At 38.1% G+C, this 21,778-nt stretch overlaps 1 protein-coding gene across 1 annotated transcript; it reads right to left on the reverse strand.

Annotated features, from left to right (window-relative positions):
• Positions 1–8,235: 8,235 nt before the first annotated feature.
• LOC121640499 lies at positions 8,236–9,340 on the reverse strand. The gene is made up of 2 exons (XM_041986301.1): positions 8,821–9,340; positions 8,236–8,577 (listed from the first exon to the last, which is right to left on the reverse strand). The coding sequence occupies exons 1-2, from the start codon at positions 9,323–9,325 to the stop codon at positions 8,315–8,317; spliced, it is 768 nt and encodes a 255-aa protein (XP_041842235.1). The 5' UTR covers positions 9,326–9,340; the 3' UTR covers positions 8,236–8,314.
• Positions 9,341–21,778: the final 12,438 nt, after the last annotated feature.

Below are 21,778 nucleotides of genomic sequence, written 5' to 3' on the forward strand. Positions count from 1 at the left end.
AAAAAAAGGTTGCTAAGTTGGCAACACACACACCGTGTTGGTGTGTGAGTTAGCCCCCTTGAGGTGAGGCAGAGTACTGTTTGCCTCACCTGCTGACTTTTCTCTGCACTTTATTGTACGATAAACAGGAATATTTCTCTCACAAATACATTAAATACATTACACAGACTGTAGAGAGTCATGGTGTATAACAAATATTTCTGTAAAGTTCATATTGGTGACATGCTGAGGAACAGAAAACGTGTCATGAACCCAGTTTGTATTGGATGGCGCAGTCAGAGCTGAGGCACAGCTCGCCGTCCCTCCACCTGGGTTTCTGTACCATTTTTACTAATATAATAATAAACTGTCAAAAACGTGTTAGAGTCATACTGAAAATGCATTTTTAGCACAGATCATGGGAAAATATTAATATTTATTGTATGTTTTTTTCTTTATCAGCAGTCAGGGGAGGCAGGTAAGGCTCGTCATCGGTGTGTGTGAGTATCATCAAAAGGAAACTTTTAGAGTTTAAACAAGTTAAAATATTTTAAAATCTAAGTCGAAGAATATAATTACATTGATGCATTGAGAATTACAATTAACACACTTCATTAATTTAATTTAAGCCAGTTGAAGCGTGAGTGTTCTTATTGAAATGTAATTGATATTTACTAATAACTTGAAAAACTTAAATGGTTAAATATTTTGTTTTCACTGTTTCAGATACAAAGATTATCTTTTCTCAGACATCATTGGTGCTGCAGGGGCCAAGGAAAAGCTGGAGCTGCAGAGGATGTCGAAAAGAGAGGCAGAGGACGAACATGGCAAGCCATCTCCCAGGAAGCCTCGCAAGGCACAACCAGCAGCAGTCTGGACTGTGTGTTTGAAGAAACAGCAGATGAGGAAGAATCAACATCAGTGAGCTGTGCACCGGTGGGTGCTGCTATTCAGTTGGAGACCTACCTTGAAGAAACCACAACTGCACGTGAAGAAGATCCGCTACAGTACTGGGGGGTTAATAAAGTGCGGTTCCCCGCTTTGGCTCAAGTATCACAGAGAAATCTCTCAGCACCATGCAGCAGTGTGGAAAGTGAGAGGCTTTTTAGCTCAGTGTCTCACATTGTAGATGAAAACTGGAATAGGTTAACAGCTGACAATACAGAAAAGCTACTTTTCATTAAAAAAAAAAAAAAATCAGCCTCTCACTTTTTAAAAAGTGGCTTAGCCCTAACAGGCAATAGTTACAGAAAAAGTCATTTCAGTTGTTCTGCCACAGTTTGATGTTGGTATCGTTACATTTAAGAGCTTCAGTATGTTGGAGTGAAAGGTTTGGCAACGCTGTTTTAAAACCTTGAATTTTAAAATGTGCCAGTTTTGTTACACTGAAAGCTAGATCTTTGTTATATAATGCACACATAAAGTTGTATTTGGGTAAAATGTACCAAAAGAAAAAAAAAATGTCTTCATTCTTAGATCTGCAACGTCATTTATTAATGCTGGTATTGGTACTCCGTATTGGCAAGTTCACTTATTAAGAAAGGACGTTGTTTACTACAACCTAATGAAACCTTACACATTTTTAAAAGCAATAATGACCATAGTGACAATAATGTTCACATAAACATATTTGGTATCGTCAAATATCGGTATTGGCAGATATCCAAATTTCAGATATCAGTATCAGATCGGAACCCCAAAAAAGCCGGTTGGTGCATCCCTAGTAATTTATTCAGTGTTTGGATCCTTGTGGATGAGTAACCTGATAGAACAGCACTTCTACTGGACACCAGGGGGCAGCGTTGAGCAGTACAGCTGATATGCAGCCAGTAAAAGGAACAAAGAAGAAGAAGCTGTGCTGCATTTAATGTCCTCTCAGACCCCCTCCATCTACTGCACTGCTTATTTTATATCTCTTTCTGAGAATGATCATCATGAGGACAGTGATGTTTGAAACTAACGAACCCATTTACATACGTAAAAGGAGCATAAATGAGTCTTTAGGCCAAACTAAGACACCTTACATCTTCTTTTTCTTTTAACCCGTTTCCACTCACTACAGAGGACTGATACACAGAGTAGGACTGAGCAGCAGGACGTCACAGTTAAAGGTAGTTTTTTCTTTTTTGTTAAAGTAACTTCCTACATATTAACTCTGGAAAAGGCTGCAGGACCTCTACCTGGACTCGGGAGGCTTCTCACTGAGAACTACATTATTAAAGTTTCCCTGAGGACTCTCCGAAGGGATTAATAAAGTATTTCTATTCTATTCTACAGACCTTTGCTCACTGATGAGAAAACAGCATCAACCTCACACTGAGTCAGAAATCTCAACGATCCAACTTTTTCTGATCCATATGATGTAGTTTTCAGTGAGTTAACCAACCCTGTACGTCTGACTGGAGTCGTGCAGCATTGCTAGTTGCTAACGAATGATAACATTTCATTTCAGTGTTAAACATCAGCATCATTGAAGCTTTACTTTATGCTACAAAGCTGCTGTTCTTCATCATGATGATGATTTCCTGGTTTACGTCCTGCTTTCCAGGCTGGTGAGACGTCCTGCCCCATATTTTCTAGAAGCTAAGAAATCCACCAGGATGATTTCATCTGTTGGTCTGGAGGGAAAAACTCTTCCTCTGCTGGACTTTCCCATGAAACACGGAAGGAAAACACACACAACGCTAACTTTTTTAATTTTTTTATTATTATTACATCTGTACATAAAGTGGCATGTTTGAATACAGTCATACATTACAAGGCACATTCATAGGAAAATACAAGAAAAGTGAGAAAAAAAAAGGGGGGGGGGGGGGTATATGTAGTGCATCAACTCTCAAAAAAAATCTTTAGTTCTTCATAGGCATGAAGAAGTTGTTCGCTCGGTTTGTTTTTAACCAGCTTTAAGGCACTTAAGTGGTTGTCCACAAGGTATCTTTTAAAGAGTGAGAAAGTGGGACTTCTGTTTCCTCATTTACATGTGTGGATGAAGAATTTGGCAAGAAGGAGCGAGTTATTAAGTACAAGATCACTCCTTTTGTCTTTAACAGTAGCACCGAAAAGGATGTTATCTCTTGTCCTTATCCTTATCTGTCCGAGTTGCTTCACCACCACCGTCCTGGTAGGGCACTGAGGTCAGAAAATCAACTGAGGTTAGTTGTCCCGAGGACTCGGTTAGTCACTCGGGGAGACAGAGCTTTCTCAGTGGTGGCTCCAAAACTTTGGAATGGACTTCCTCTCGCTGTGAGGTCTGCCAAAGATCTGAACAATTTTAAATGTCTTTTGAAAACTTATCTCTTTACTTTGGCTTTTAACATTAGAGCGCAGGATCATTAGGCTAGGTCTTTTAATTTAATTATATTTTTATCTCTTATTTTACTGTTTTAAACTGCTTGTTTTATTATGATTTGATGTTTTATTTGTTGTAATTTTATCTGTACAGCACTTTGGGTACCCTGGGGTATGAGAAGGTGCTATATAAATAAAGGTTGATTGATTGATTGATTGTCAGGGGTTGTGGAAGTAAGAGTCTTGTTGATAACCAGTCTTGCAGGCTTTTCCAGGTTTCAGATTGTACACAGTAAAAGAACAGGTGGTCTGTTGTTTCAACATCATTGTTACAAAACGTGCATGTATTATTTTCCAGGTTAAATCTCTTCCTTAAAAGTTCTCTGGATGGAAAAATATTATTGAGGATCTTAAAGTGAACTTCTTTAGCCGTAGGGCTTAACGGATAGGTGAGATAAGTTGTTCTCCATTTTTTAACCTCCGAGCCAGAAAATATTTGAATAATGGCATTTTTATTCGGTCGGGTGGGGAAAAGTTGATCCGTTATGTACCGGCGAGTTAGTTTGTTGGAGTTACATTTATCTAAGAAATCAGCTCCATGTAACTGAATGCAGGTAGTCGAAGTTCTGGGATTTGAATGTTCATATTTTGAACAAGCATCTTGACTGAAGAAGGAATGGCTTTTAAAACTTTGTCAAATTGAGCACGTCTGCAGTTTTCATATGAGAGCCAATCACCATGGTCATCCAGTAAATGTCTTACAGACCATACATTTTTTCCATCCAGTGGACCAAAAACAGATCTATTTCTGTGCAGAACATATCTATTGTTCCATATCGGGGATCGATGAGGAGAAAAGTTGTGCGTGTACATGAGTTTCCAGCATAGCAGTGTCTGCTTGTGAAATGAGGAGTTTCACAGGAAGTTTATCCACACAAAAGTCACATTTGAGGACAAAGTCAATACCACCCATCTTTTGGAACAAACCTTTGGGGAGACAATACCAAATGCTGTTTTGATTTACAAAAAATGATTTCAACCAGTTTATTTTTAGGACTGCATTTAAGCATTCAAAGTCAATTGCTTGTAGCCCCCATCCTTAAAGTCCTTTACCATTTCTGATTCTTTATATAATGGCTCGGTTTTTCCAGATAAAGTTGAAGTTTATCTGATTTATAGCTTTAATATATTTGTTCGGTATGGCCCCTGAGTAAGCAGGGTAAATACATCTTGCCAGTGACTCCATTTTGGTTAAGTAGGATCTGCTGAAGAGTGTCAGGTCTCTCTGAAGCCATTTATTTAACTGAGATTTGCAGGTTTTGATTTTTCTATATTAAGATTTTCTCCTGTCTTGATATGTTTAGTTATATGGGTTCCAAGATATTTGACTAAGGATTTAACTGGTATTTCGTAAGCTTCTGTAATTTCTGTATCATGTATTGCCATTAGTTCACATTTTTGAAGGTTTAGTGTCAATCCTGATGCTTTTGGAAAATGTGTGAATAAATTTAAGAACGCAGGGGATTTGTTCCAAGTTTTTTTAGAAAAATAGTTGTGTCATCAGCAAGTTGACTAATTATAATTTGTTCATCAAATACCTTTAATTTTTGTAATTCTGAGTTTTTAATTAAGCCATAACCTCAACCGCTAGAATGAATAGAAATGGAGAAATGTTACAGCCTTGTTTTACACCTCTGTTAATAGTACATCGTGGAGAGGTACCATGTGGAAGCGCTACTGAACTTGTTGTATTGTTATAGAGACTCTCTACTACTTTACAGAAATTTTGTCCAAATCCATAAGTATGCAAGATTTTGAAGAGAAATTGATGCTCCAGCATGTCAAAGGCTTTGTAGAAGTCAAGGAACATAATAAAGCCTTTGTCTTCAATCCAATCACTGTATTCCAGTAAATCTAGCACCAGTCTGATGTTATTATGAATGGATCTCTTACTCATAAAGCCAGTTTGTGTCTCAGAGATAACATCCTTAAGACCCGTTTTTAGTCTGTTAGAGTAAATGTACGTCAGTAATTTATAATCACAATTTAAAAGGGATATTGGACGGTAGTTTTCTAAAATCTTATCTTTTTCTGGCTTTGGTATAAGAGTAATGATACCTTGTTTCATACTTTCTGGAAGCGAGTAGTTACTAATTATCTCTTCAATAAGAACTTTCTAAGATATTTCCAGAAATGCCTGTAAAAGTTGGCAGTTAAGCCATTCGGGCCTGGAGATTTATCAACTTTTAGACACATCACGGCGTTATCGAGCTCCTCTATAGTAATCTCTTTATCACATTCTTCTCTGAAATCTTCAGAGATTTGTGGGACATAATCCTTGATTTGGTCTATGAGGAGATCGCAGTCTTCGGCTGAGAAGGTAGAGCTGTAGAGGTTTTCATAAAAGCGGCTGATTTCTTTTTTTTTTTTGGTCTGTACATTCTGTGCTATCAATGATCAGGGAATTTATGTCGTTTTTTTGCTGTCTCCTTTTTTCCAGACAGCAGAAATATGCAGTTTCTTTCTCCCTCCTCAATCCATTTGGCTCTTGATTTGATGAAAGTACCACAAGCTTTTCTTTCATACATCCCATCTAATTTAGATTGTAGGGTCACTAAGTTATCTTTATCATCATCATCCATAGGCGTTTGTTTAGTATAAATTGAATTCAGTTCTCTATTTTTTCTTCTTCCATGGTAATGACTTTTTTAAGGTTTTTGCTGAAGGATATAGAGTGAGCCCGTATTTTGTATTCCAAGTATTCGCATTTTTTAGTAGAGGATATCTTGCAAAATCAGAGAAGTTCTTCTGTTCCTAACCAAAAATCTATTCTAGATCTGCTAGAAGCATCAGGTTTATGCCAGGAGAATTGTTTTTCTCTCCATAGGTCAATAAGCCCAAGATTGTTACAGAATTCAGATGAAGAATTATTTAGATGGGAGTCTGTATACTTATTGGGGTGTCTATCAAAACTTTCATTTATAACCATGTTCCAATCTCCCCCCATTAGGATGTAGTCAGTGGGGAATCTTTGTTTTAGTAGTTGGAGTTCTTGTTCTAAATTTGTGAGAAGAGCTTTATTTTTGGATATACTACAGTATCCATAGACGTTACCTAGGATCATTATTGAATCTTCGATAAGTAATACAAAAAGAATCCAGTGACCGTCATGGCTCTGTCTAGTTGATGCAGTTTTTCTTGGAAGATTATTTAAAAGGATTGCCACTCCTGCTGATTTAGAAGTACCGTGTGAGTAAATTATTCTGTCTCCCCATTGGTTGGACCAGAAGTTTTCATCCTCAGTAATGGAATGAGTTTCCTGAAGAAAAATACAATGTTGGTTTTTACAGTACAGAAACATTGCCTTTCTTTTAATATTATCTCTTAGGCCCCTTATATTAAGTGTCAAAAACTTAAGATTTGTTTTAAATTACATAAAAAAGGGAGGGTAAAGAAGAAAATGGAAATTTAGGAGTTAGGAAGTGTTAAACACTAAGCTTATTAACTAGGATGAACTTAAAGCAAGCCCCTGGAAATTTTATTTATTTTTTGATTACCCTTAACATAACATGGAAATTTGAGAACCCTACAGCAACATTCTTAATTGAACCGATTCTCTATTTTAATTATCCTCGTATGTGAGTAAAGAAGTATGGTAACATCTAGGAGAACATTAAAGCTATTTCAAAGTATGGGCTTTCTTTTTTAACAGTGATGATCTCTTGCTCGAGGCCTTCCGTTTTAGATTTGCATTCAGCAATACCAAGTGAGTTTTATTCGACTCGCTGCGTGACACAGGTAAACATTTCTGAGCTTTCTTTCAACTGTCTGCCAAAATTATCCACTTTGCTATCCAGATTTTGGATTGCAGTTAGAACAGCAGCTAGGGACACCTCAGTCTCAGTGGTCTGTTTTTTAGCAGGTGGAAGTTTCGATGGGGTTGTTTTCAGTTGTCTCCTGGCATTTTTCGAGGTGTCCATCAGGGTTACAGTGGTGCCGGTAACCTTAACTGATGCGGCGTAGTTGTGCATCTCTAGCTTGGAGGCTATATTAGCATTAGCACTCTTCAAGGGCGAAAAGTCACTTTCTATCGCTGTTGACATTCTTCACAACTTTTTTTTAATCACTTACTCTGTGTCGGCGTAGTTGTACAGGTCTTCTTTAAGGGTATAGTAGTTTGTTAAGGGTGGTTTTAGAGTCTAGTTTGGGGCATCGTGAACGAAGCTCAAGACCTTGCGTGTGCCCGCTTCACCATATTGCCGGAAGTCCACACACAACGCTAACACACGCGTGTTGTTTTCCTTCCTGATCTGATCACATGATCCCACATGGAAAGTCAGGATGTTCAGGATCTTTAGGATTAATTCATCCAGCCTTTAAAACTGATGGTGAAATTCAGTAAGTGTGACGTCCCTGCTGAGCAGCACCACGACGCTCATCAGTCCTCCAGACGTTCTGACCGGCCACATTCATGTCAAACAGCTCGCAGCCGCTGACCAATCAGAATCCATCATTTCTACCAGGATGAAAACATCAGAAAAAACTGAAACGTGACTCAAACCCGTCAGTATATTATCATCAACGTCTACGTCCATCTGCCTTTTTCCAGAAAAGCTTGTAGTTTCTCAGTTAATGGGTTTTATGACGGGTTTGGAAGTCGTGAACCAGCCTCGTGGTTCTGAAAAGTCTGAGCGGACCCTGAAGTAACCTCACTGGGACCCTGATCCAGATCAGAAACCACCATGTTTCCAGTCACGTGGACTGGAGTGTTCTTTAAAACCCAGTCTGTGATCCATAAACTGGGATTTAAAGAGTCTGCAGCATCTGTGGATCCATACTGGGACGGTGCTTCTGAAATGAAATTCATGTTGGTGAAATATATTTAGAAATGTTCTCTTTGGTGAAAAGTCTCGGTTCTCCTGCTACTCAGGTCTGAAATGCAGCAGGTTACATTTGAGACTTTTTACTTCTGTTTCCAGAAGCTGCACTTTTTACTAAATCAACCATTTTCTCTTCAGTCTCGGCTGGAAATCGCAGCTGAAACCAGTTAAGAGTTTTGGTGTTTCTCCTGATCTGTTGGTGCTTCCACACATAAAATGTTGGCCTCACTTTCATTTCCTCCTTCATCTCTGCTGGTGAAGCTGCTGCTTGATGGAGCTGAGTTCTTCTTCTGGAGTCTTTTATAGATCCAGAAACCAACAACCATCCCAATGATCCCAACGATCACAGCAGCTAACAGACCCACAACCAGTCCATGATGTCCTCCATCCTTGTCTCCTCCATCCTTGTCTCCTCCATCCTGTGTTGTACCTGCAGGTGAGAAGCAGGTGTGAGTATCAGTATCAGGGAGGTGATGAATCATTTCCTCTTCAAACTGCTGTCACACATCATCTCCTGCACTCTGATCACTGCACTCAGACCAGCTGCTTTCTACAGAGTCTCATCAACAACATCTTTAGAAAACACAAACATCTGATCTGAGATGTTTCACTCTCACATCAACAACCAGGAAGCTGCTTCACCTCTGATCCACACACACAGAGACACACTCACCTGGAGGAGAAACTTCCAGATGGATGATGATGGACTTGGACTCTGCAATCATGCTGCCTGTTCTTCTCTGGAAGACTCTACATTCATATGTTCCTGTATCTTTAGTCATCACCTTCTTCAGAATCAGAGACACGTTTCCATCCTTCATCTGTCTGTCCTGAAGATCCACCCGGTTCTGGAAAGATGGATGCTGGTGGTCTGGATCAAGATGACCATCTCTGTAGAAAAGAACATATTCTGACTCCAGATCAGGTCTGGTCCACTCCACAGCATCGATGTCTCCATCATGTCCAGCTCTACATGGCAGAGAGACGTCATGTCCAAGTTCAGCTGTGATGTTTGTCTGTCCTGCAGGAGAGGAAACAACACAGATCAGAGAGGTTAAAGAGATCAGAGAGGAACTCTTCACTTCCACAGCAGCATCAGAGGGAGGAGACACCAGAGAGACCACACTGGTCTGACCTGGACCAGAGGAAGACCTGGACCAGAGGAAGACCTGGACCATGTTCAGGCTGATACATGATGTAGTAGTGAGTGAAAGCAGCTTCAGACTGGGTGTGGATGAGGACAATCAGTCATGTGACGTTTCTGGACATTTAGTCTCAGTAGAAACATTTTCTGTTCAATCCCTGGAGAAACGTGGACAAACATTAGAGCTGAGAAATAAACAACTTCATCACATTAATGATGGACGGATAGTTGTAAAAAATGAGATTCACACAACCCAATAACAATAAATCAAATAAAATGGGATAAATAAAATCACAGCTAAAAACAAACATAAAAAAAACAACTAGGTCATCTTAGTAGACATTACCATTTAGTAGGTGAACAGCAAAAGGGACAAACAACACTTTAAGTCTCTTTGTCCTCCTAACGGGGCCATGAAGCGTCGGCCCTAAGGTTATAAAATAAACTCATTCTGGAGAGAGTGGTTCGGGCAATTCAATATAGAAAGAGCTTTCCTCACAACATTTCTGATAAAGATGGCCAAAGGGCCCCCTGCTGGGATCCAGCAGCTTTAACTAAACTACCCAACCGGTTCTTATTGGCCAGACTCGGGCTGCCGAACCAACAATAATACAAAAAGTTAAATTCAATTATATTTTTATATAAAAAAAAAAGAGACAACACTTCAGTACAATCATTAAAAGACCTTATCTTTCTATAAAAAAAAAACAACCTTTTTTGAGGTGACGTTAATCTGAGACTCAAAACATAATTTGTTGTCATGAACAAGATATTTATAGCTGTCCATCGTCTCGATGGCAGCTGCTTTAATAATTAGTAGACGAGTTTGATAGAGAGACCTTCTAAAATCGATAACCATATATTTGGTGTTCTGTACTTGTTTCTTGGCTGCAACCCGACTAGTATGTGCCTAATTGTAGGCAGATTGTTCTCGTTGACAGTTACCTAAAGAAGAGTTGCTCTTCCTTAGGTAACTTCCTTAGGGGGGGTGCAACACAAAGAACAATATGAGGGCTGAGAATATTGTTCAGATACATGATCGATTGTGCAGAAAAACGGTAACGTTCAAACGAATAATCATGAGGAAATAATAAAACATCCAAGCGGGGTCTGATCACCCTTTCCAGAAATACAATTGTGCTTCGATGTCAACTAGTTCTTCAAGAGAAGGACACGTGATGTCTGTCACTTCCTTCAGTCTCCAGCTACAGAGGAGGAGAAACTCAGGGTTAGTTGAAGCTAGAGTGCCTCTAGAGAGAGAGAGTGGCGCCACCGGAAGCTCAAAACACTTGCAGATCACGTGGTCCATGTAGCCTCCAAAAGTTCCAGGAAGTGCTTGGCGGCCAATACAAAATAATAAGAAAACTACGATAACAGGTAAATAATGATCAATGAAGACTTTGCTTTGCAATATTTTTATAGTTGTGTTCATTGATATGAATCAAGTTAACTAAACCTGTATGACATCAGCAGCATGTAAATCGTAATATTTTCTGTTTTTTAACTTCATCTTTCAGACTTGACTGAGGCATACCAACAGGTGATGACAATGATTTACCAATTGACTACACAATAAATCTAGGCTCACAGCATAATGATAACTGTTCTTACAGGAAATCTATATCCAATAAATAAAATTTAGATCCAATTCATTTCAAATAAATGGGTTATCTATTCTTACTTATTACTATCTACTTGTGTGAATTGCTTTTAAGTCTTAAGACTTATTTTGACTGAGGCAGACTGATAACTAAGTCTGGACTCACAATATAATGTGTTCTTACAGAAAATCCATGGCAAAAAAATAAAATTTTGATTTCGATTCATGGAAAATACATGGCTTTCTATCACTATTTGTTAACTATCCCAAGACTTACTCCCTACATATACATAATAAATCAGACAAACACCCTTTGTTTTCCAAATGCATTTAATACCTAAAAGAATTCCTTTACAATAGCATAAAACTCGACTAGATCAGCATGTCTAGCCATTTCTTTTCTCTGCTGTCCTTGAATACAGTCTTCACCATGGTATGCTGTGCTGCATGGGGATGCTCCAATCGCTCAGAGAAAGGCGTGCGTATGTATGGCTTCCTCAAAGACAGGGACAGAAGGAAAATATGGATGGCCAAAGTCAGCAGGATACATTTGACCACCATCAGGGACTGTGAAAACAAAAAAATATGTGAGGTAATCATATTAAAACAATGCATTACACATTTTTAAAGACCATATCATTGGGAAGTTTAATATTTTTAAATTAAACACAGAGAACACATCACGGGGAGATTTATATGGTTGAGGTTGCAGAATGTAGAAAAAAAAAAGACAGGAAACAACACTTAAAAGTGGCCAAACCAGGAAGGTGAAGAAGAACAGTATCCCAGTTAACGTCAGGCAACCCCAGAACTGCTAATACAACATAATTAATATATAATAGTATAATATATCGTGAATATATATGACTGAACTTTTCACCCTGCAATATCAAATGACAGCCCTAATATTGTATAATTGTATGGGCTGTACTATTCGACAAAACAGCTCACTTTCTAGTTATTATGTAAAATGAACGGTGTAATTATTGGCCTGGCCTATAGTGTTAAATGTGTGAAATGCGGTGGTCACACATTATGACCCACATACAGAATCATCTTCATATCTTTGTCCATAATTCCACAGCCTTATAAATACATTAAAATTAAATAAAAATGTAACTACAATCGCTCTCCCTACACATTAACCTCGCTATCAACGGCGTTGGATCAATTTATATTGACTAACAGAATTTACATTCATCAGCCTGTGGCATCTGCTGCTATCAGTGTGCTAGCATAAACTTTTATCGGTTTATAATCTCTAAATATATTAATCTAGACGGTGACAATCCATCAACATATTTAATTACTCATGTCAAGTTGATTTAGATGCACAACTGAAATGGAAATATGACTATTAAAACATCTTACCTTGAAGAAGTGTAGCTCCGCTAACTTCCGGGAACTTGAGGGGTCCATAATCCGCCATTGCTGTGAAAAAACTGAACCATTGCAGTGAACGGAGAGGCACTCTAGTTGAAGCTAACCTGCTAGCGAGCTTGTTAGCTTCACAGAGTCTGTTGCTGCAGTAACTGACTCAGATGTTACACTGAACTCGTTTTGTGAAACCAAAAACGCAGAGTTTCCCTTAACTCGGAGTCAACTAATACAGAGTTTTCACTGAACCTGCTTTCTGAAACTGGGCCCTGATCAGTTTGTTCAGTCTGTTAGCATCTGTTACTGATGAAAACTGACAGGAAATCCTGACACCGCCATAAAGCAGTTCCTCTAACATCTGTTAACAAGCATTACAGTTAAAATCAATTCAGTGATGGTAGTTACCCCACCCTGCACGTTCAAACCCGTTTTACCAGCTGATGGTTTCTTCACTGTATCTCTGATTAAAATAGTTTAACCAAACAACTAAAACTCACCTGCACAAACAAGCACGAGGTTGCCGACAAGGAAAGTCGGTAGCAAAGCAGACATTTCCTTTCGAAACAACATCACAGATCCGACTCTTCGTTAGTTGTCAAGTTACTAGTGTTATGTTTAGCCTCCTATAGGTGTGTCCAATTCAGGGGGTGTGTCCCAAACCGCGCACTTCTATACTTCGAACACTACATTTAAGTGCTTAGTGCGCTGACACAGAAATTTCAGTAAAAACTCGGTGCACTGAAAGTACCCGGATGCTGCCCTAAACTCGGCCAAAAATCTAGTGCGAAACGATGGACACTACACGCACTAAACGGACGCCATCTTGCTGACGTAGCGGAAGGGGAGGGACTTTCAACCAGTTTTTCAGAGCTGGCAGCCACCGACTCAGCGATACCGATGCAGGCGGAGGGTATTTTCAACTGTTGTAAGTATGAAGATATTTGATCATAATTCTAATATAAACTGCAGCATGCTTCTTATCTCTTCTATCCCTGATGACAGTTATGGATCTGATCATTTGTTGGAGGCTGCAGTAGAGTTAGCAACGTAAATGTTAGCAGTTTTATAACCGATTTCGCGGATCTAGATGGGCTATAAGTGTTAAAAATGATTAATGCTATAGGTTCCGTATGTTTATTCATGATTGCTGAACCTCCAAATTAAGCACTGCGGGGTCTCTGGCGTAAACGAAATGGTCCTTGATCTGAAAACTGATTAGGAAACACCGCTGGTTTAGAGAACCGGCCCGTTTCCATGGTACCGCTGACGAAGCCGTAGCTGATTGCAGACGCTTATCTAAAGTGATGTACAAGTACCCATAAAGTACATAATAATGTTTGCTTTTATATAAACTTCCATTCTGTGTTCACCGTAGGTCACTGTGGCATCGAACTACCGAGCCAGCAGTGGCACTGAGGCTTTTACCACCTGCGGGTTAGGACGCTGCTGTGGAGAAGAAGAGGCGGCAAGAGAGAAATGTTTTAATAAAACTTTTAAATAAAATGTTTTCTGCATCCCTGTTTTAGCGTCTTCATTACTGCATTTCATATTTTAAATGATTTCTAGTATAATCGGTTTCCTGTTGCAGACGTGAACGTATCAGTGTAAACACCAATGAAAACACATTAATAATGTAACGTACTTTAATTCAGTTAAGATATCTTTGCTTATTTAAAAACTGTTTTAGCATAAAAGTATGACATGCAAACACGTATGTTGACGTGATTTTGGATTTTGGAAGAAAAAAAAAGGTATATTAACCGAGCGGCGCTGCTAAGCTGGTACGTCACTACCGGTAAGTGCAAAACGTTAGTGCTCAATTTGGATCAGGACTTACCCACGATAGTATGCACTACAGAAGGTAGTGCTTAGTGCGCACTACGCACTACCTTCCAGTGCACTCATGTAAGTGCGCGGTTTGAGACACACTCAGGGTCTGCACACTTCGAAGTGTGGATTCGTCGGCCACATACGTCATCGCAGTGCGCGAAGTACTGTCCCTTTTTTTTTTTTTTTTTTTTTTTTTTTTTGAATATATCTTTATTAGAAAACCACAGGTAGTATACAAAAAAGGTCAGGAAATAATCCAACAATGTTACATTAGACAGTTCAGACTGAAGTGAGTAGTTCTAGGCACAACAAACAAACAAACAAAAAAAAAAAAAAAAAAAAAAAAAAAAAAAAAGAGAGGAACAACAGTAACAACAACCAAAAAAAAACAAAGCAAAAGACAAATATGACATAAGCTGGGCATCATTTTTAAAACAGCAAGGATTTAGCAATGTTTTGGTAAATCATGGCATTTTTCTCATTTAAATTAGAGACATATTTTAGTGATTTGAAATAATCAACAAAGTAATTCAGAAATACAGGGAATATTGGTGTGGTGTTTTTCCATTTGTATGTATGGATAAAGTATTTACTCAAAATGATCACAACATTTATGACATCAGAGATATCAGTGTCCAGATTATCCATGAAGTACAAAATATCTTTGGATGTGAAGAAAGGTATATTAGAGATTTTTAGTGAGATCCAACTGTGAATATCAGACCAGAAAACAATAACATGCTGACAACTGTAGAAGAGATGGACTGTTGTTTCAATTTCAGAGGAACAAAAGACACATGGATCAGACTCAAATTTAAATCTCCTGTGTAGAAAATCTCCCACCGGGTATATACCAGATATAATCTTGTTATGAGCTTCTTTCACTTTAGGTTGAACTGGATATTTCACATAAAAGGTGAAAGACTTCTTTTTCAGTGTGTTATCAAGGTCTAGAACATTATTATTAGCATTGAAGTTACAAAATATCTTTTGCTTATAGGCAAGAGTGATCAATTTATTATTACATCTTCTGTCTTGTAGTGATATGTCATCAATAGTCAGTGGGGTCAAGCGAGTGTTAATAGAAAAATATTGCATAGTATTCTGGATGAGATTAAGAAGAGGTTTGGGAATTGCTTTACAGATCTTGTTGTAGTCATTACAGGAAACCTTAATCTTATACTTCTTTAGAAAGTCATCATATAATAACAGCATTCCATTTGTATCTAACAAGTCATGAATAAAATATATGCCCTTGTCATACCAGTCAAATTTAAATAAAGACTTCCTGTTGATAGTTACAGCCCTGTTATTCCATAACACAGAATTGTGTGGAGAAAAATTATGAGTGAAAAGCAGTTTCCCAAAATCCAGAGCTTGTTTGTAGAATCTGGACAACTTTAAAGGTATTTTGGAAATTTCAAAGTCACATTTAAGTAGGAATTCTAGCCCTCCAACCCTATTAAAAATTTTATTTGGAATATGATACCAGATGGATTGAGACTGGGTAATACACTCTTTGAGCCATTTTACTCTGAAAGCAGCAATAATGGATTCAAAATCTAATGCCTTTAAACCTCCATTTTCGTATTCTTTTACCAATTGTGATTTGCGGATGTAATGAGTTTTATTTTTCCAGATGAAAATAAATATTATGGAGTTGGACTGCTTAATCACTTTTGAGGAAGCAAACATTGAGTGGCACGGATAAATAAGTCTTGAAAGACCCTCTGCTTTGGACAGCATTATACGACCTAGTATCGATAGATCACGAGTTAACCAGTGGTTGAAGACTTTTTGTACTGCATTTAATCTGGGAAAAATATTGGCGTTCTCTCTATCGTTGTTGTTTTTTGAAATTACCAGACCAAGGTATTTTACTTAATTTTTTACTGGGATGTTGTCAATGATATTTTGATTACAGGTATGAACAGCTAGGAGCTCGCATTTTTTTAAATTTAATGTTAGACCAGATGCTCGAGAGAAAGCGGCAATTTTGTTAACTGCTATTGCAACCATTTTTTTGTTTTTAAGAAATAAAGCTGTGTCATCAGCAAATTGGCTAATTTTAAATTCCCTATCTAAGATACTAATGCCTTCAAAATCTGTAGAAAATTTAAGGGAGATGGCTAATAATTCAGCTGCAATAATAAACAGTAATGGACTGATTGGACATCCCTGGCGAATGCCACGATTTACAGTGAAACTATTTGACAGACCTCTGTTGAGCATAATACTACTTGTTATGTCTCTGTAAAGCATCCTTACTATGTTACAGAACTTAGTTCCAAAACCAAAGCTTTCTAGGGCCTTAAATAAAAAAGGATGCTCTAAGGAGTCAAATGCCTTAAAAAAGTCAAGAAATAGAATAAGACTGTCATAGGGAACGAAAGAATTATAATCCAAAATATCTAAAATTAAACGAGTATGATGATGGATATGTCGCCCTTTAATAAAAGCTGACTGAGTCTCGTCTATTATTTGACCTATACCTACTTTTAGTCTATTCGCATAGATATGCGCCAGTATTTTATAATCACAGCAGAGGAGTGTGATTGGCCTCCAGTTATCGAGAAATAAGTTATCCTTGCCTGGTTTAGGTAATAGAGCAATTATTCCTCGTTTCATTGTTGGGGATAACATCTGATTGTTTATTAGCTCATTAAATACTTCCAACAACATTTCTCTTATTTCAATCCAATGAAATCTATAGAACTCAACTGTTATCCCAGCTGGACCTGGTGACTTGGCACTGGCCATTTGGGAGACCACTGTATCAAGCTCCGCCAAGGTGATGTCTGATTCAGTGAGGTCTTTAAAATGTATATCTATTTTTGGGATTTTATCTTGTATAGAGCTGAGAAAGGAGATGGCATCTTGGTTGGAGTACTGGGCACTATAAAGTGTTTTGTAGAAATCAATAATGTAATTACTTAAAACCTTTTGATCTTCAACTAAGGTATTATCAATATGCAATTTGTTTATAATTTTTTTTGTTTGTCTATTTTTTTCCAAATTGAAAAAATATGTGGAATTTTTTTCCCCATCCTCAATCCACCTGGCTCTTGAGCGGATATAGGCACCTTTTGCTTTTTCTGTGTAAAGTTCATCTAGTTTGGATTGTAACTGGTTAAGTTCAAGAGAGCTTTCCTCATTTAACTGGGTCAAGTTGCATAGTGAGTTTATTCTGGATATGATTTCAGCTTGATGTTGTCTTCTCTTTCTAGCCATTAATTTTCCTTCTTCAATAGCAATTTTCCTAATGTTGAATTTTAGCCATTCCCATCTGTTAGTGGGGGATAAGTCAATCATAGTTTTGATGTCGGTAATAAGTGCTTTTATCATGTTGCAAAAGTTTGTGTTTTTTAACAGGTTATTATTAAATTTCCAATGTGATGATCTTGGCTCAGGTAAACTCTTGTCAGGGGAGACTGAAAGAGTTATAGCACAATGGTCAGTAAGAGGGGAGTGAAAGATATTGCAGCTGGATGTTAGGGAGAGCAAATTACTGGTTATAAGCCAATAGTCTAATCGTGACAATTGAGAACGCTCTTTGTTGCTCCAGGTATAGCAATGTTTTTCAGGATTAAGTTTACGCCAGATATCAATAAGGTCAAGAGAGCTAGAAAAATCTTTAATGTATTGATTAAAATGATAAGAATCATGTTGAGATGGAAATCTGTCCTGTTTTTCATCTTGCACTACATCAAAATCACCTGCAACTATTACTTTGTCTGTTGAGTAAACTTTCTTCCAATCTTCAATCCTGTGTTTAAGGTTGGAAAAAAAAATATGATTTTTTGTCCTATTATTGAGTCCGTATACGTTTACTAAAATATACTTAGTGTCATCCACCTCAATATTAATCGTTAACCAGTGACCTTTGTCATCACTTTTGTGATCAAAAACTTTACCATCAAAACGGTTAAGAAAAATACCCACTCCTGCTGAATGAGAAGTACCATGGGATAGAAAGATGTTACCACTACCCCACTGTGTTTTCCAAAAATTAAAATCACCATCGTTACTGTGTGTCTCTTGAAAGAAGAAACAATTGACATTTGGTTGTTCCTTGCAAAAAAGAAAAACTGCCTTGCGCTTTATGCCATTTCTTAACCCTCGAACATTTAAAGATAATAAAGAGAGAACCATGAAATGTAGCTTGAATTTGCTGGTTAACTTAAGCAGGGCTATACAACATTTATCCTTCCGTCATAACCGTTTTCAGTTAGAGTTAACCTCACATAAAATTTAACATGCAACTTAACCATAGCAACTTAACATGTCATCTTTAAATCAGATGTGTGTTGCTTCTTTGATTTACTTTACATGTTTAGCAGATCAAGGAGAAGATTGTTTTTTCAGATTTATTCTATCCTGTAACTTGACGACCATCAATCACAGCATACCCATCCTTGAGGAAAGCCTTGAGTCCCCTGCTCCTCGCCTCCTCCACTCTCGGCCAAAGACGCTGACGGGCCTCGCGGTCCTCCTTGCAGAAGTCCTCTCTGAAGCGAATTTTCATCTCCTTGCAGATCTTTGCATCCTTGGATAATTTCCAGACTTGGTCCCGGATGGTTCTCATGGCAAACTGTATGATAATTTGCCTGGGTTTGTCCGTTTTCTTCCTCTGACCTAGTCGATGGACTGTATCCACAGTACTGCGCAGTTGCTCCTCACTGGCTGAGATCACTTTAGCCAGGATTTTGATAATTTATTCCCTCGCGTTCTCTCCTTCCCTCTCCGGAACGCCATTGAGTCGCAAGGACCACCTCCGTTTATATCCTGCCTGCTCCAGAACCATCTCGCGAAGAGCCGCATTTTCATTTTTGAGTGTCACCATCTGAGTTTTGATCCGGTTGACATCCTCAACGATACTTTTTACAGTTGCCGTATTAGCATCTACAGACTCCTTGACTTGCCTCACAGCATCAGTATTCTCTTGCAGTTGGAATTCATACGCCTTAAGGTGCTCACTCTGTGTGTCAAATTTACATGTCAGGTTTTGAATTGCTTTGAAGAGCATCGCGTTTGACACTTCATTTTGAGTCTGTGCCGAATTCGTTTTGACTTTTTTAGGGTTGGGGCTTTTTACCGGTGTGTGGTGCCTGGCCTGTCAGCATTCATCCGGTCTTGTGTAATGTCCCCTTGCTGCTGCTCCATCCATTCGATGTCTTCATCGTCGCACGCTTGCTGCAGAGCCGCTAGGTGGTAGCTGTGATCCTTGCTAAAGTTAGCCATTTGCCGTCTTTAAGAGAAATGTTCCAGAAAAGAAAGGAGAGAGAGCGCAGAGGGCCGGGTTCTTTGACAATTAAATGTAATCCAGTTGCACCAACTGATAAACTTAGTCAACTTGACCGAGGTATAGGCGCTTTAGAAGGTTTTATTCAGGTTAAACACTGGAGCCCAAAAAAGTTAGACCGCCATCTTTCTTTTTCCCCCCGAAGTACTGTCCCAATTCACAGAATTTGAAGGACCCTCCGAATCCACCCTTCGAATCCGCACTTCGTTTGGCCTCAAACGAAGGCTGCTGGTGATGCATCCTTCGCGGCCTCTTTTCTCCCACAATTCGTTGCGCACAGGACGGTGGCGAATCAGCAACCTCAGAAGAGTCGTATTAAGTTTAAATAAAGTTTTATTTTAAAAAAAGTTCGCTTTTTAACTACACTTTAGTATAAACGTTACAAAACCAAGTACATTTAAAGCATGTTTGTTAAATGGTGACATTAAAATTCGGCAATATTTGATATTCAGTTACTTTTAAGGGGTTAATGAAGTGTGTACCGGCTGGAAAACAACAGAGCCTCAAACCTTTTTTTTTTTTATTTTAAACTGTCGGTGTTGCCGCGCCGTGTTCAGCGTCTACTGACGTTTCCTACGAGTAATTTCTGAGGTTTAAGTGATTAAACGTCCTGTGTTGTTGCTATGGGAAATTCTTGTAGACTAGGTAGGCTGTCCCATTTCACGAACGTTAAGCAGACTTCGAAGTGTGCAGACTACGGAGGACACTCTGTAGCCTACGTAGTCTGCGCCATAGACATAATAAAGGATAGACGCCGCATTAACCGCTACTGCTACTAGCCCTGACGAGCCGTAGCGCCGCCATCTTGGACCGGTACCCACTGTGACTGGCGCAATAAAGAGTCTGCACATGAAATCAATTTTAACTAAATACTTAACTGATGTTCAAGCATTTTTTCCGTTTTGGTCCAAATTTCGTACATGTAATTATGATACAGAACAAAAGATTTAGCCTATTTAATATTAATTACCGCTAATGTAAAATTCTGATAGATAAAGTATGTGTGTGTGTGTGTATAAAAACCTATATAAAATTATAAACACACCCACACAGAAATATATTTATATATATATATATATATATATACATATATTATATACACACACACACATATATATACATATATACATATATACATATATATAGATATATTCACACACTAATGTATAACAGAAAGGCAGCAAAGTCAACCACATAATTAGGAGACAATACACGATTAGACTTTTAAGATATACATATATCAATTTCTGAATACATCATATTTCTACATAAAACATAATAGATATAAGAAAATGAAAATGTATACAACTCAAATATGAACTATCAGTTTAATTCATATATATGTAATTTATCTGTATCTATCTCTATATTTATCTATTGTTTCTATCTCTATATCTACTGTATCTGTCTATCTCTATATATACACACATATACATTTTAAATAAAAGGAAAACATGAATACATCAGCATATCAATATCAATCATATATACATAGGATGTAAGATGTATGATTAGAAAAACGGAAAACATACAAATCATATCCAGAGTATCAATATCATTCATACAAATGTAGATTAAAGATTTTATACCAGAGAAATGGAAAATGATTTACTACACAGAGAAAAAGAGAAGCCTTTAAGGCTGTACAAAGCACATAGAGAATAAAATGTAATGTACATGTATATTCTCAAGTTAACATATGAACACATCATCTTCATCTCAAACCATATTTACAAATGTACAAAGTATCACACAGATGTTTTAGAGCTAAAACCCCTGAAAGAGGACTGTTTTGCTCCTTTTTTTCCTTGTGCTACCTTTTTGCAGTTTAAGGGTGGTCAGTTTGGCACCGTGGTGGAGCCTTATGTTGAGAAACATAGACACAACCAATGACAACAAGTTGGAATGATGGTTGTCAATCCCAAACTGTGTCTCCTCAATGTGCTGCCCAAGCAGAAAAACGTTGTTGTTCCAGCCTCTTCCCGGACTATGTGTGTGACTGTTGACACCTTGGAGCTCGCTTTGTTGAAGCCTGGCGAATGACCCTTTCTGCAGCTCTTAGCACCTTAAAATCATAATAATATTGATAATATTACAATATACGTATATAATGCTGTACACAGTGCTAAAAGACACTCTGAAGAATAAAGAAAATAAATAAAGCAACTTCAATATGCAAAGAAAAAACAACAAACAAACAAACCTTTACTGTGCCATGTGATGGAATTACTAAGCCGCTGTTGTTTTTCAGGGCTAAAAGATGGTAGCTCTCATCAAATGATGATGGTACAGCATCTCTGACCAAGCTTGCACGGCACACATCACAGGACAGTTTTCGGAGAATCTGCCGGACTACAAACCCTGCTATGTAGACCAGA

This window comes from Melanotaenia boesemani, chromosome 5, assembly GCF_017639745.1.
Source record: "Melanotaenia boesemani isolate fMelBoe1 chromosome 5, fMelBoe1.pri, whole genome shotgun sequence".
NCBI classification, from domain to species: domain Eukaryota; kingdom Metazoa; phylum Chordata; class Actinopteri; order Atheriniformes; family Melanotaeniidae; genus Melanotaenia; species Melanotaenia boesemani.

What these genes read in the sequence shown, in the direction of transcription:
- LOC121640499 (XM_041986301.1), bottom strand. Translation starts at nt 9,325, where the DNA reads ATGGTCCAGGTCTTCCTCTGGTCCAGGTCTTCCTCTGGTCCAGGTCAG. An exon ending in TCTGGAAGTTTCTCCTCCAG is followed by an intron (nt 8,578 to 8,820) that starts GTGAGTGTGTCT and finishes TCTCACCTGCAG; the next exon opens with GTACAACACAGGATGGAGGA.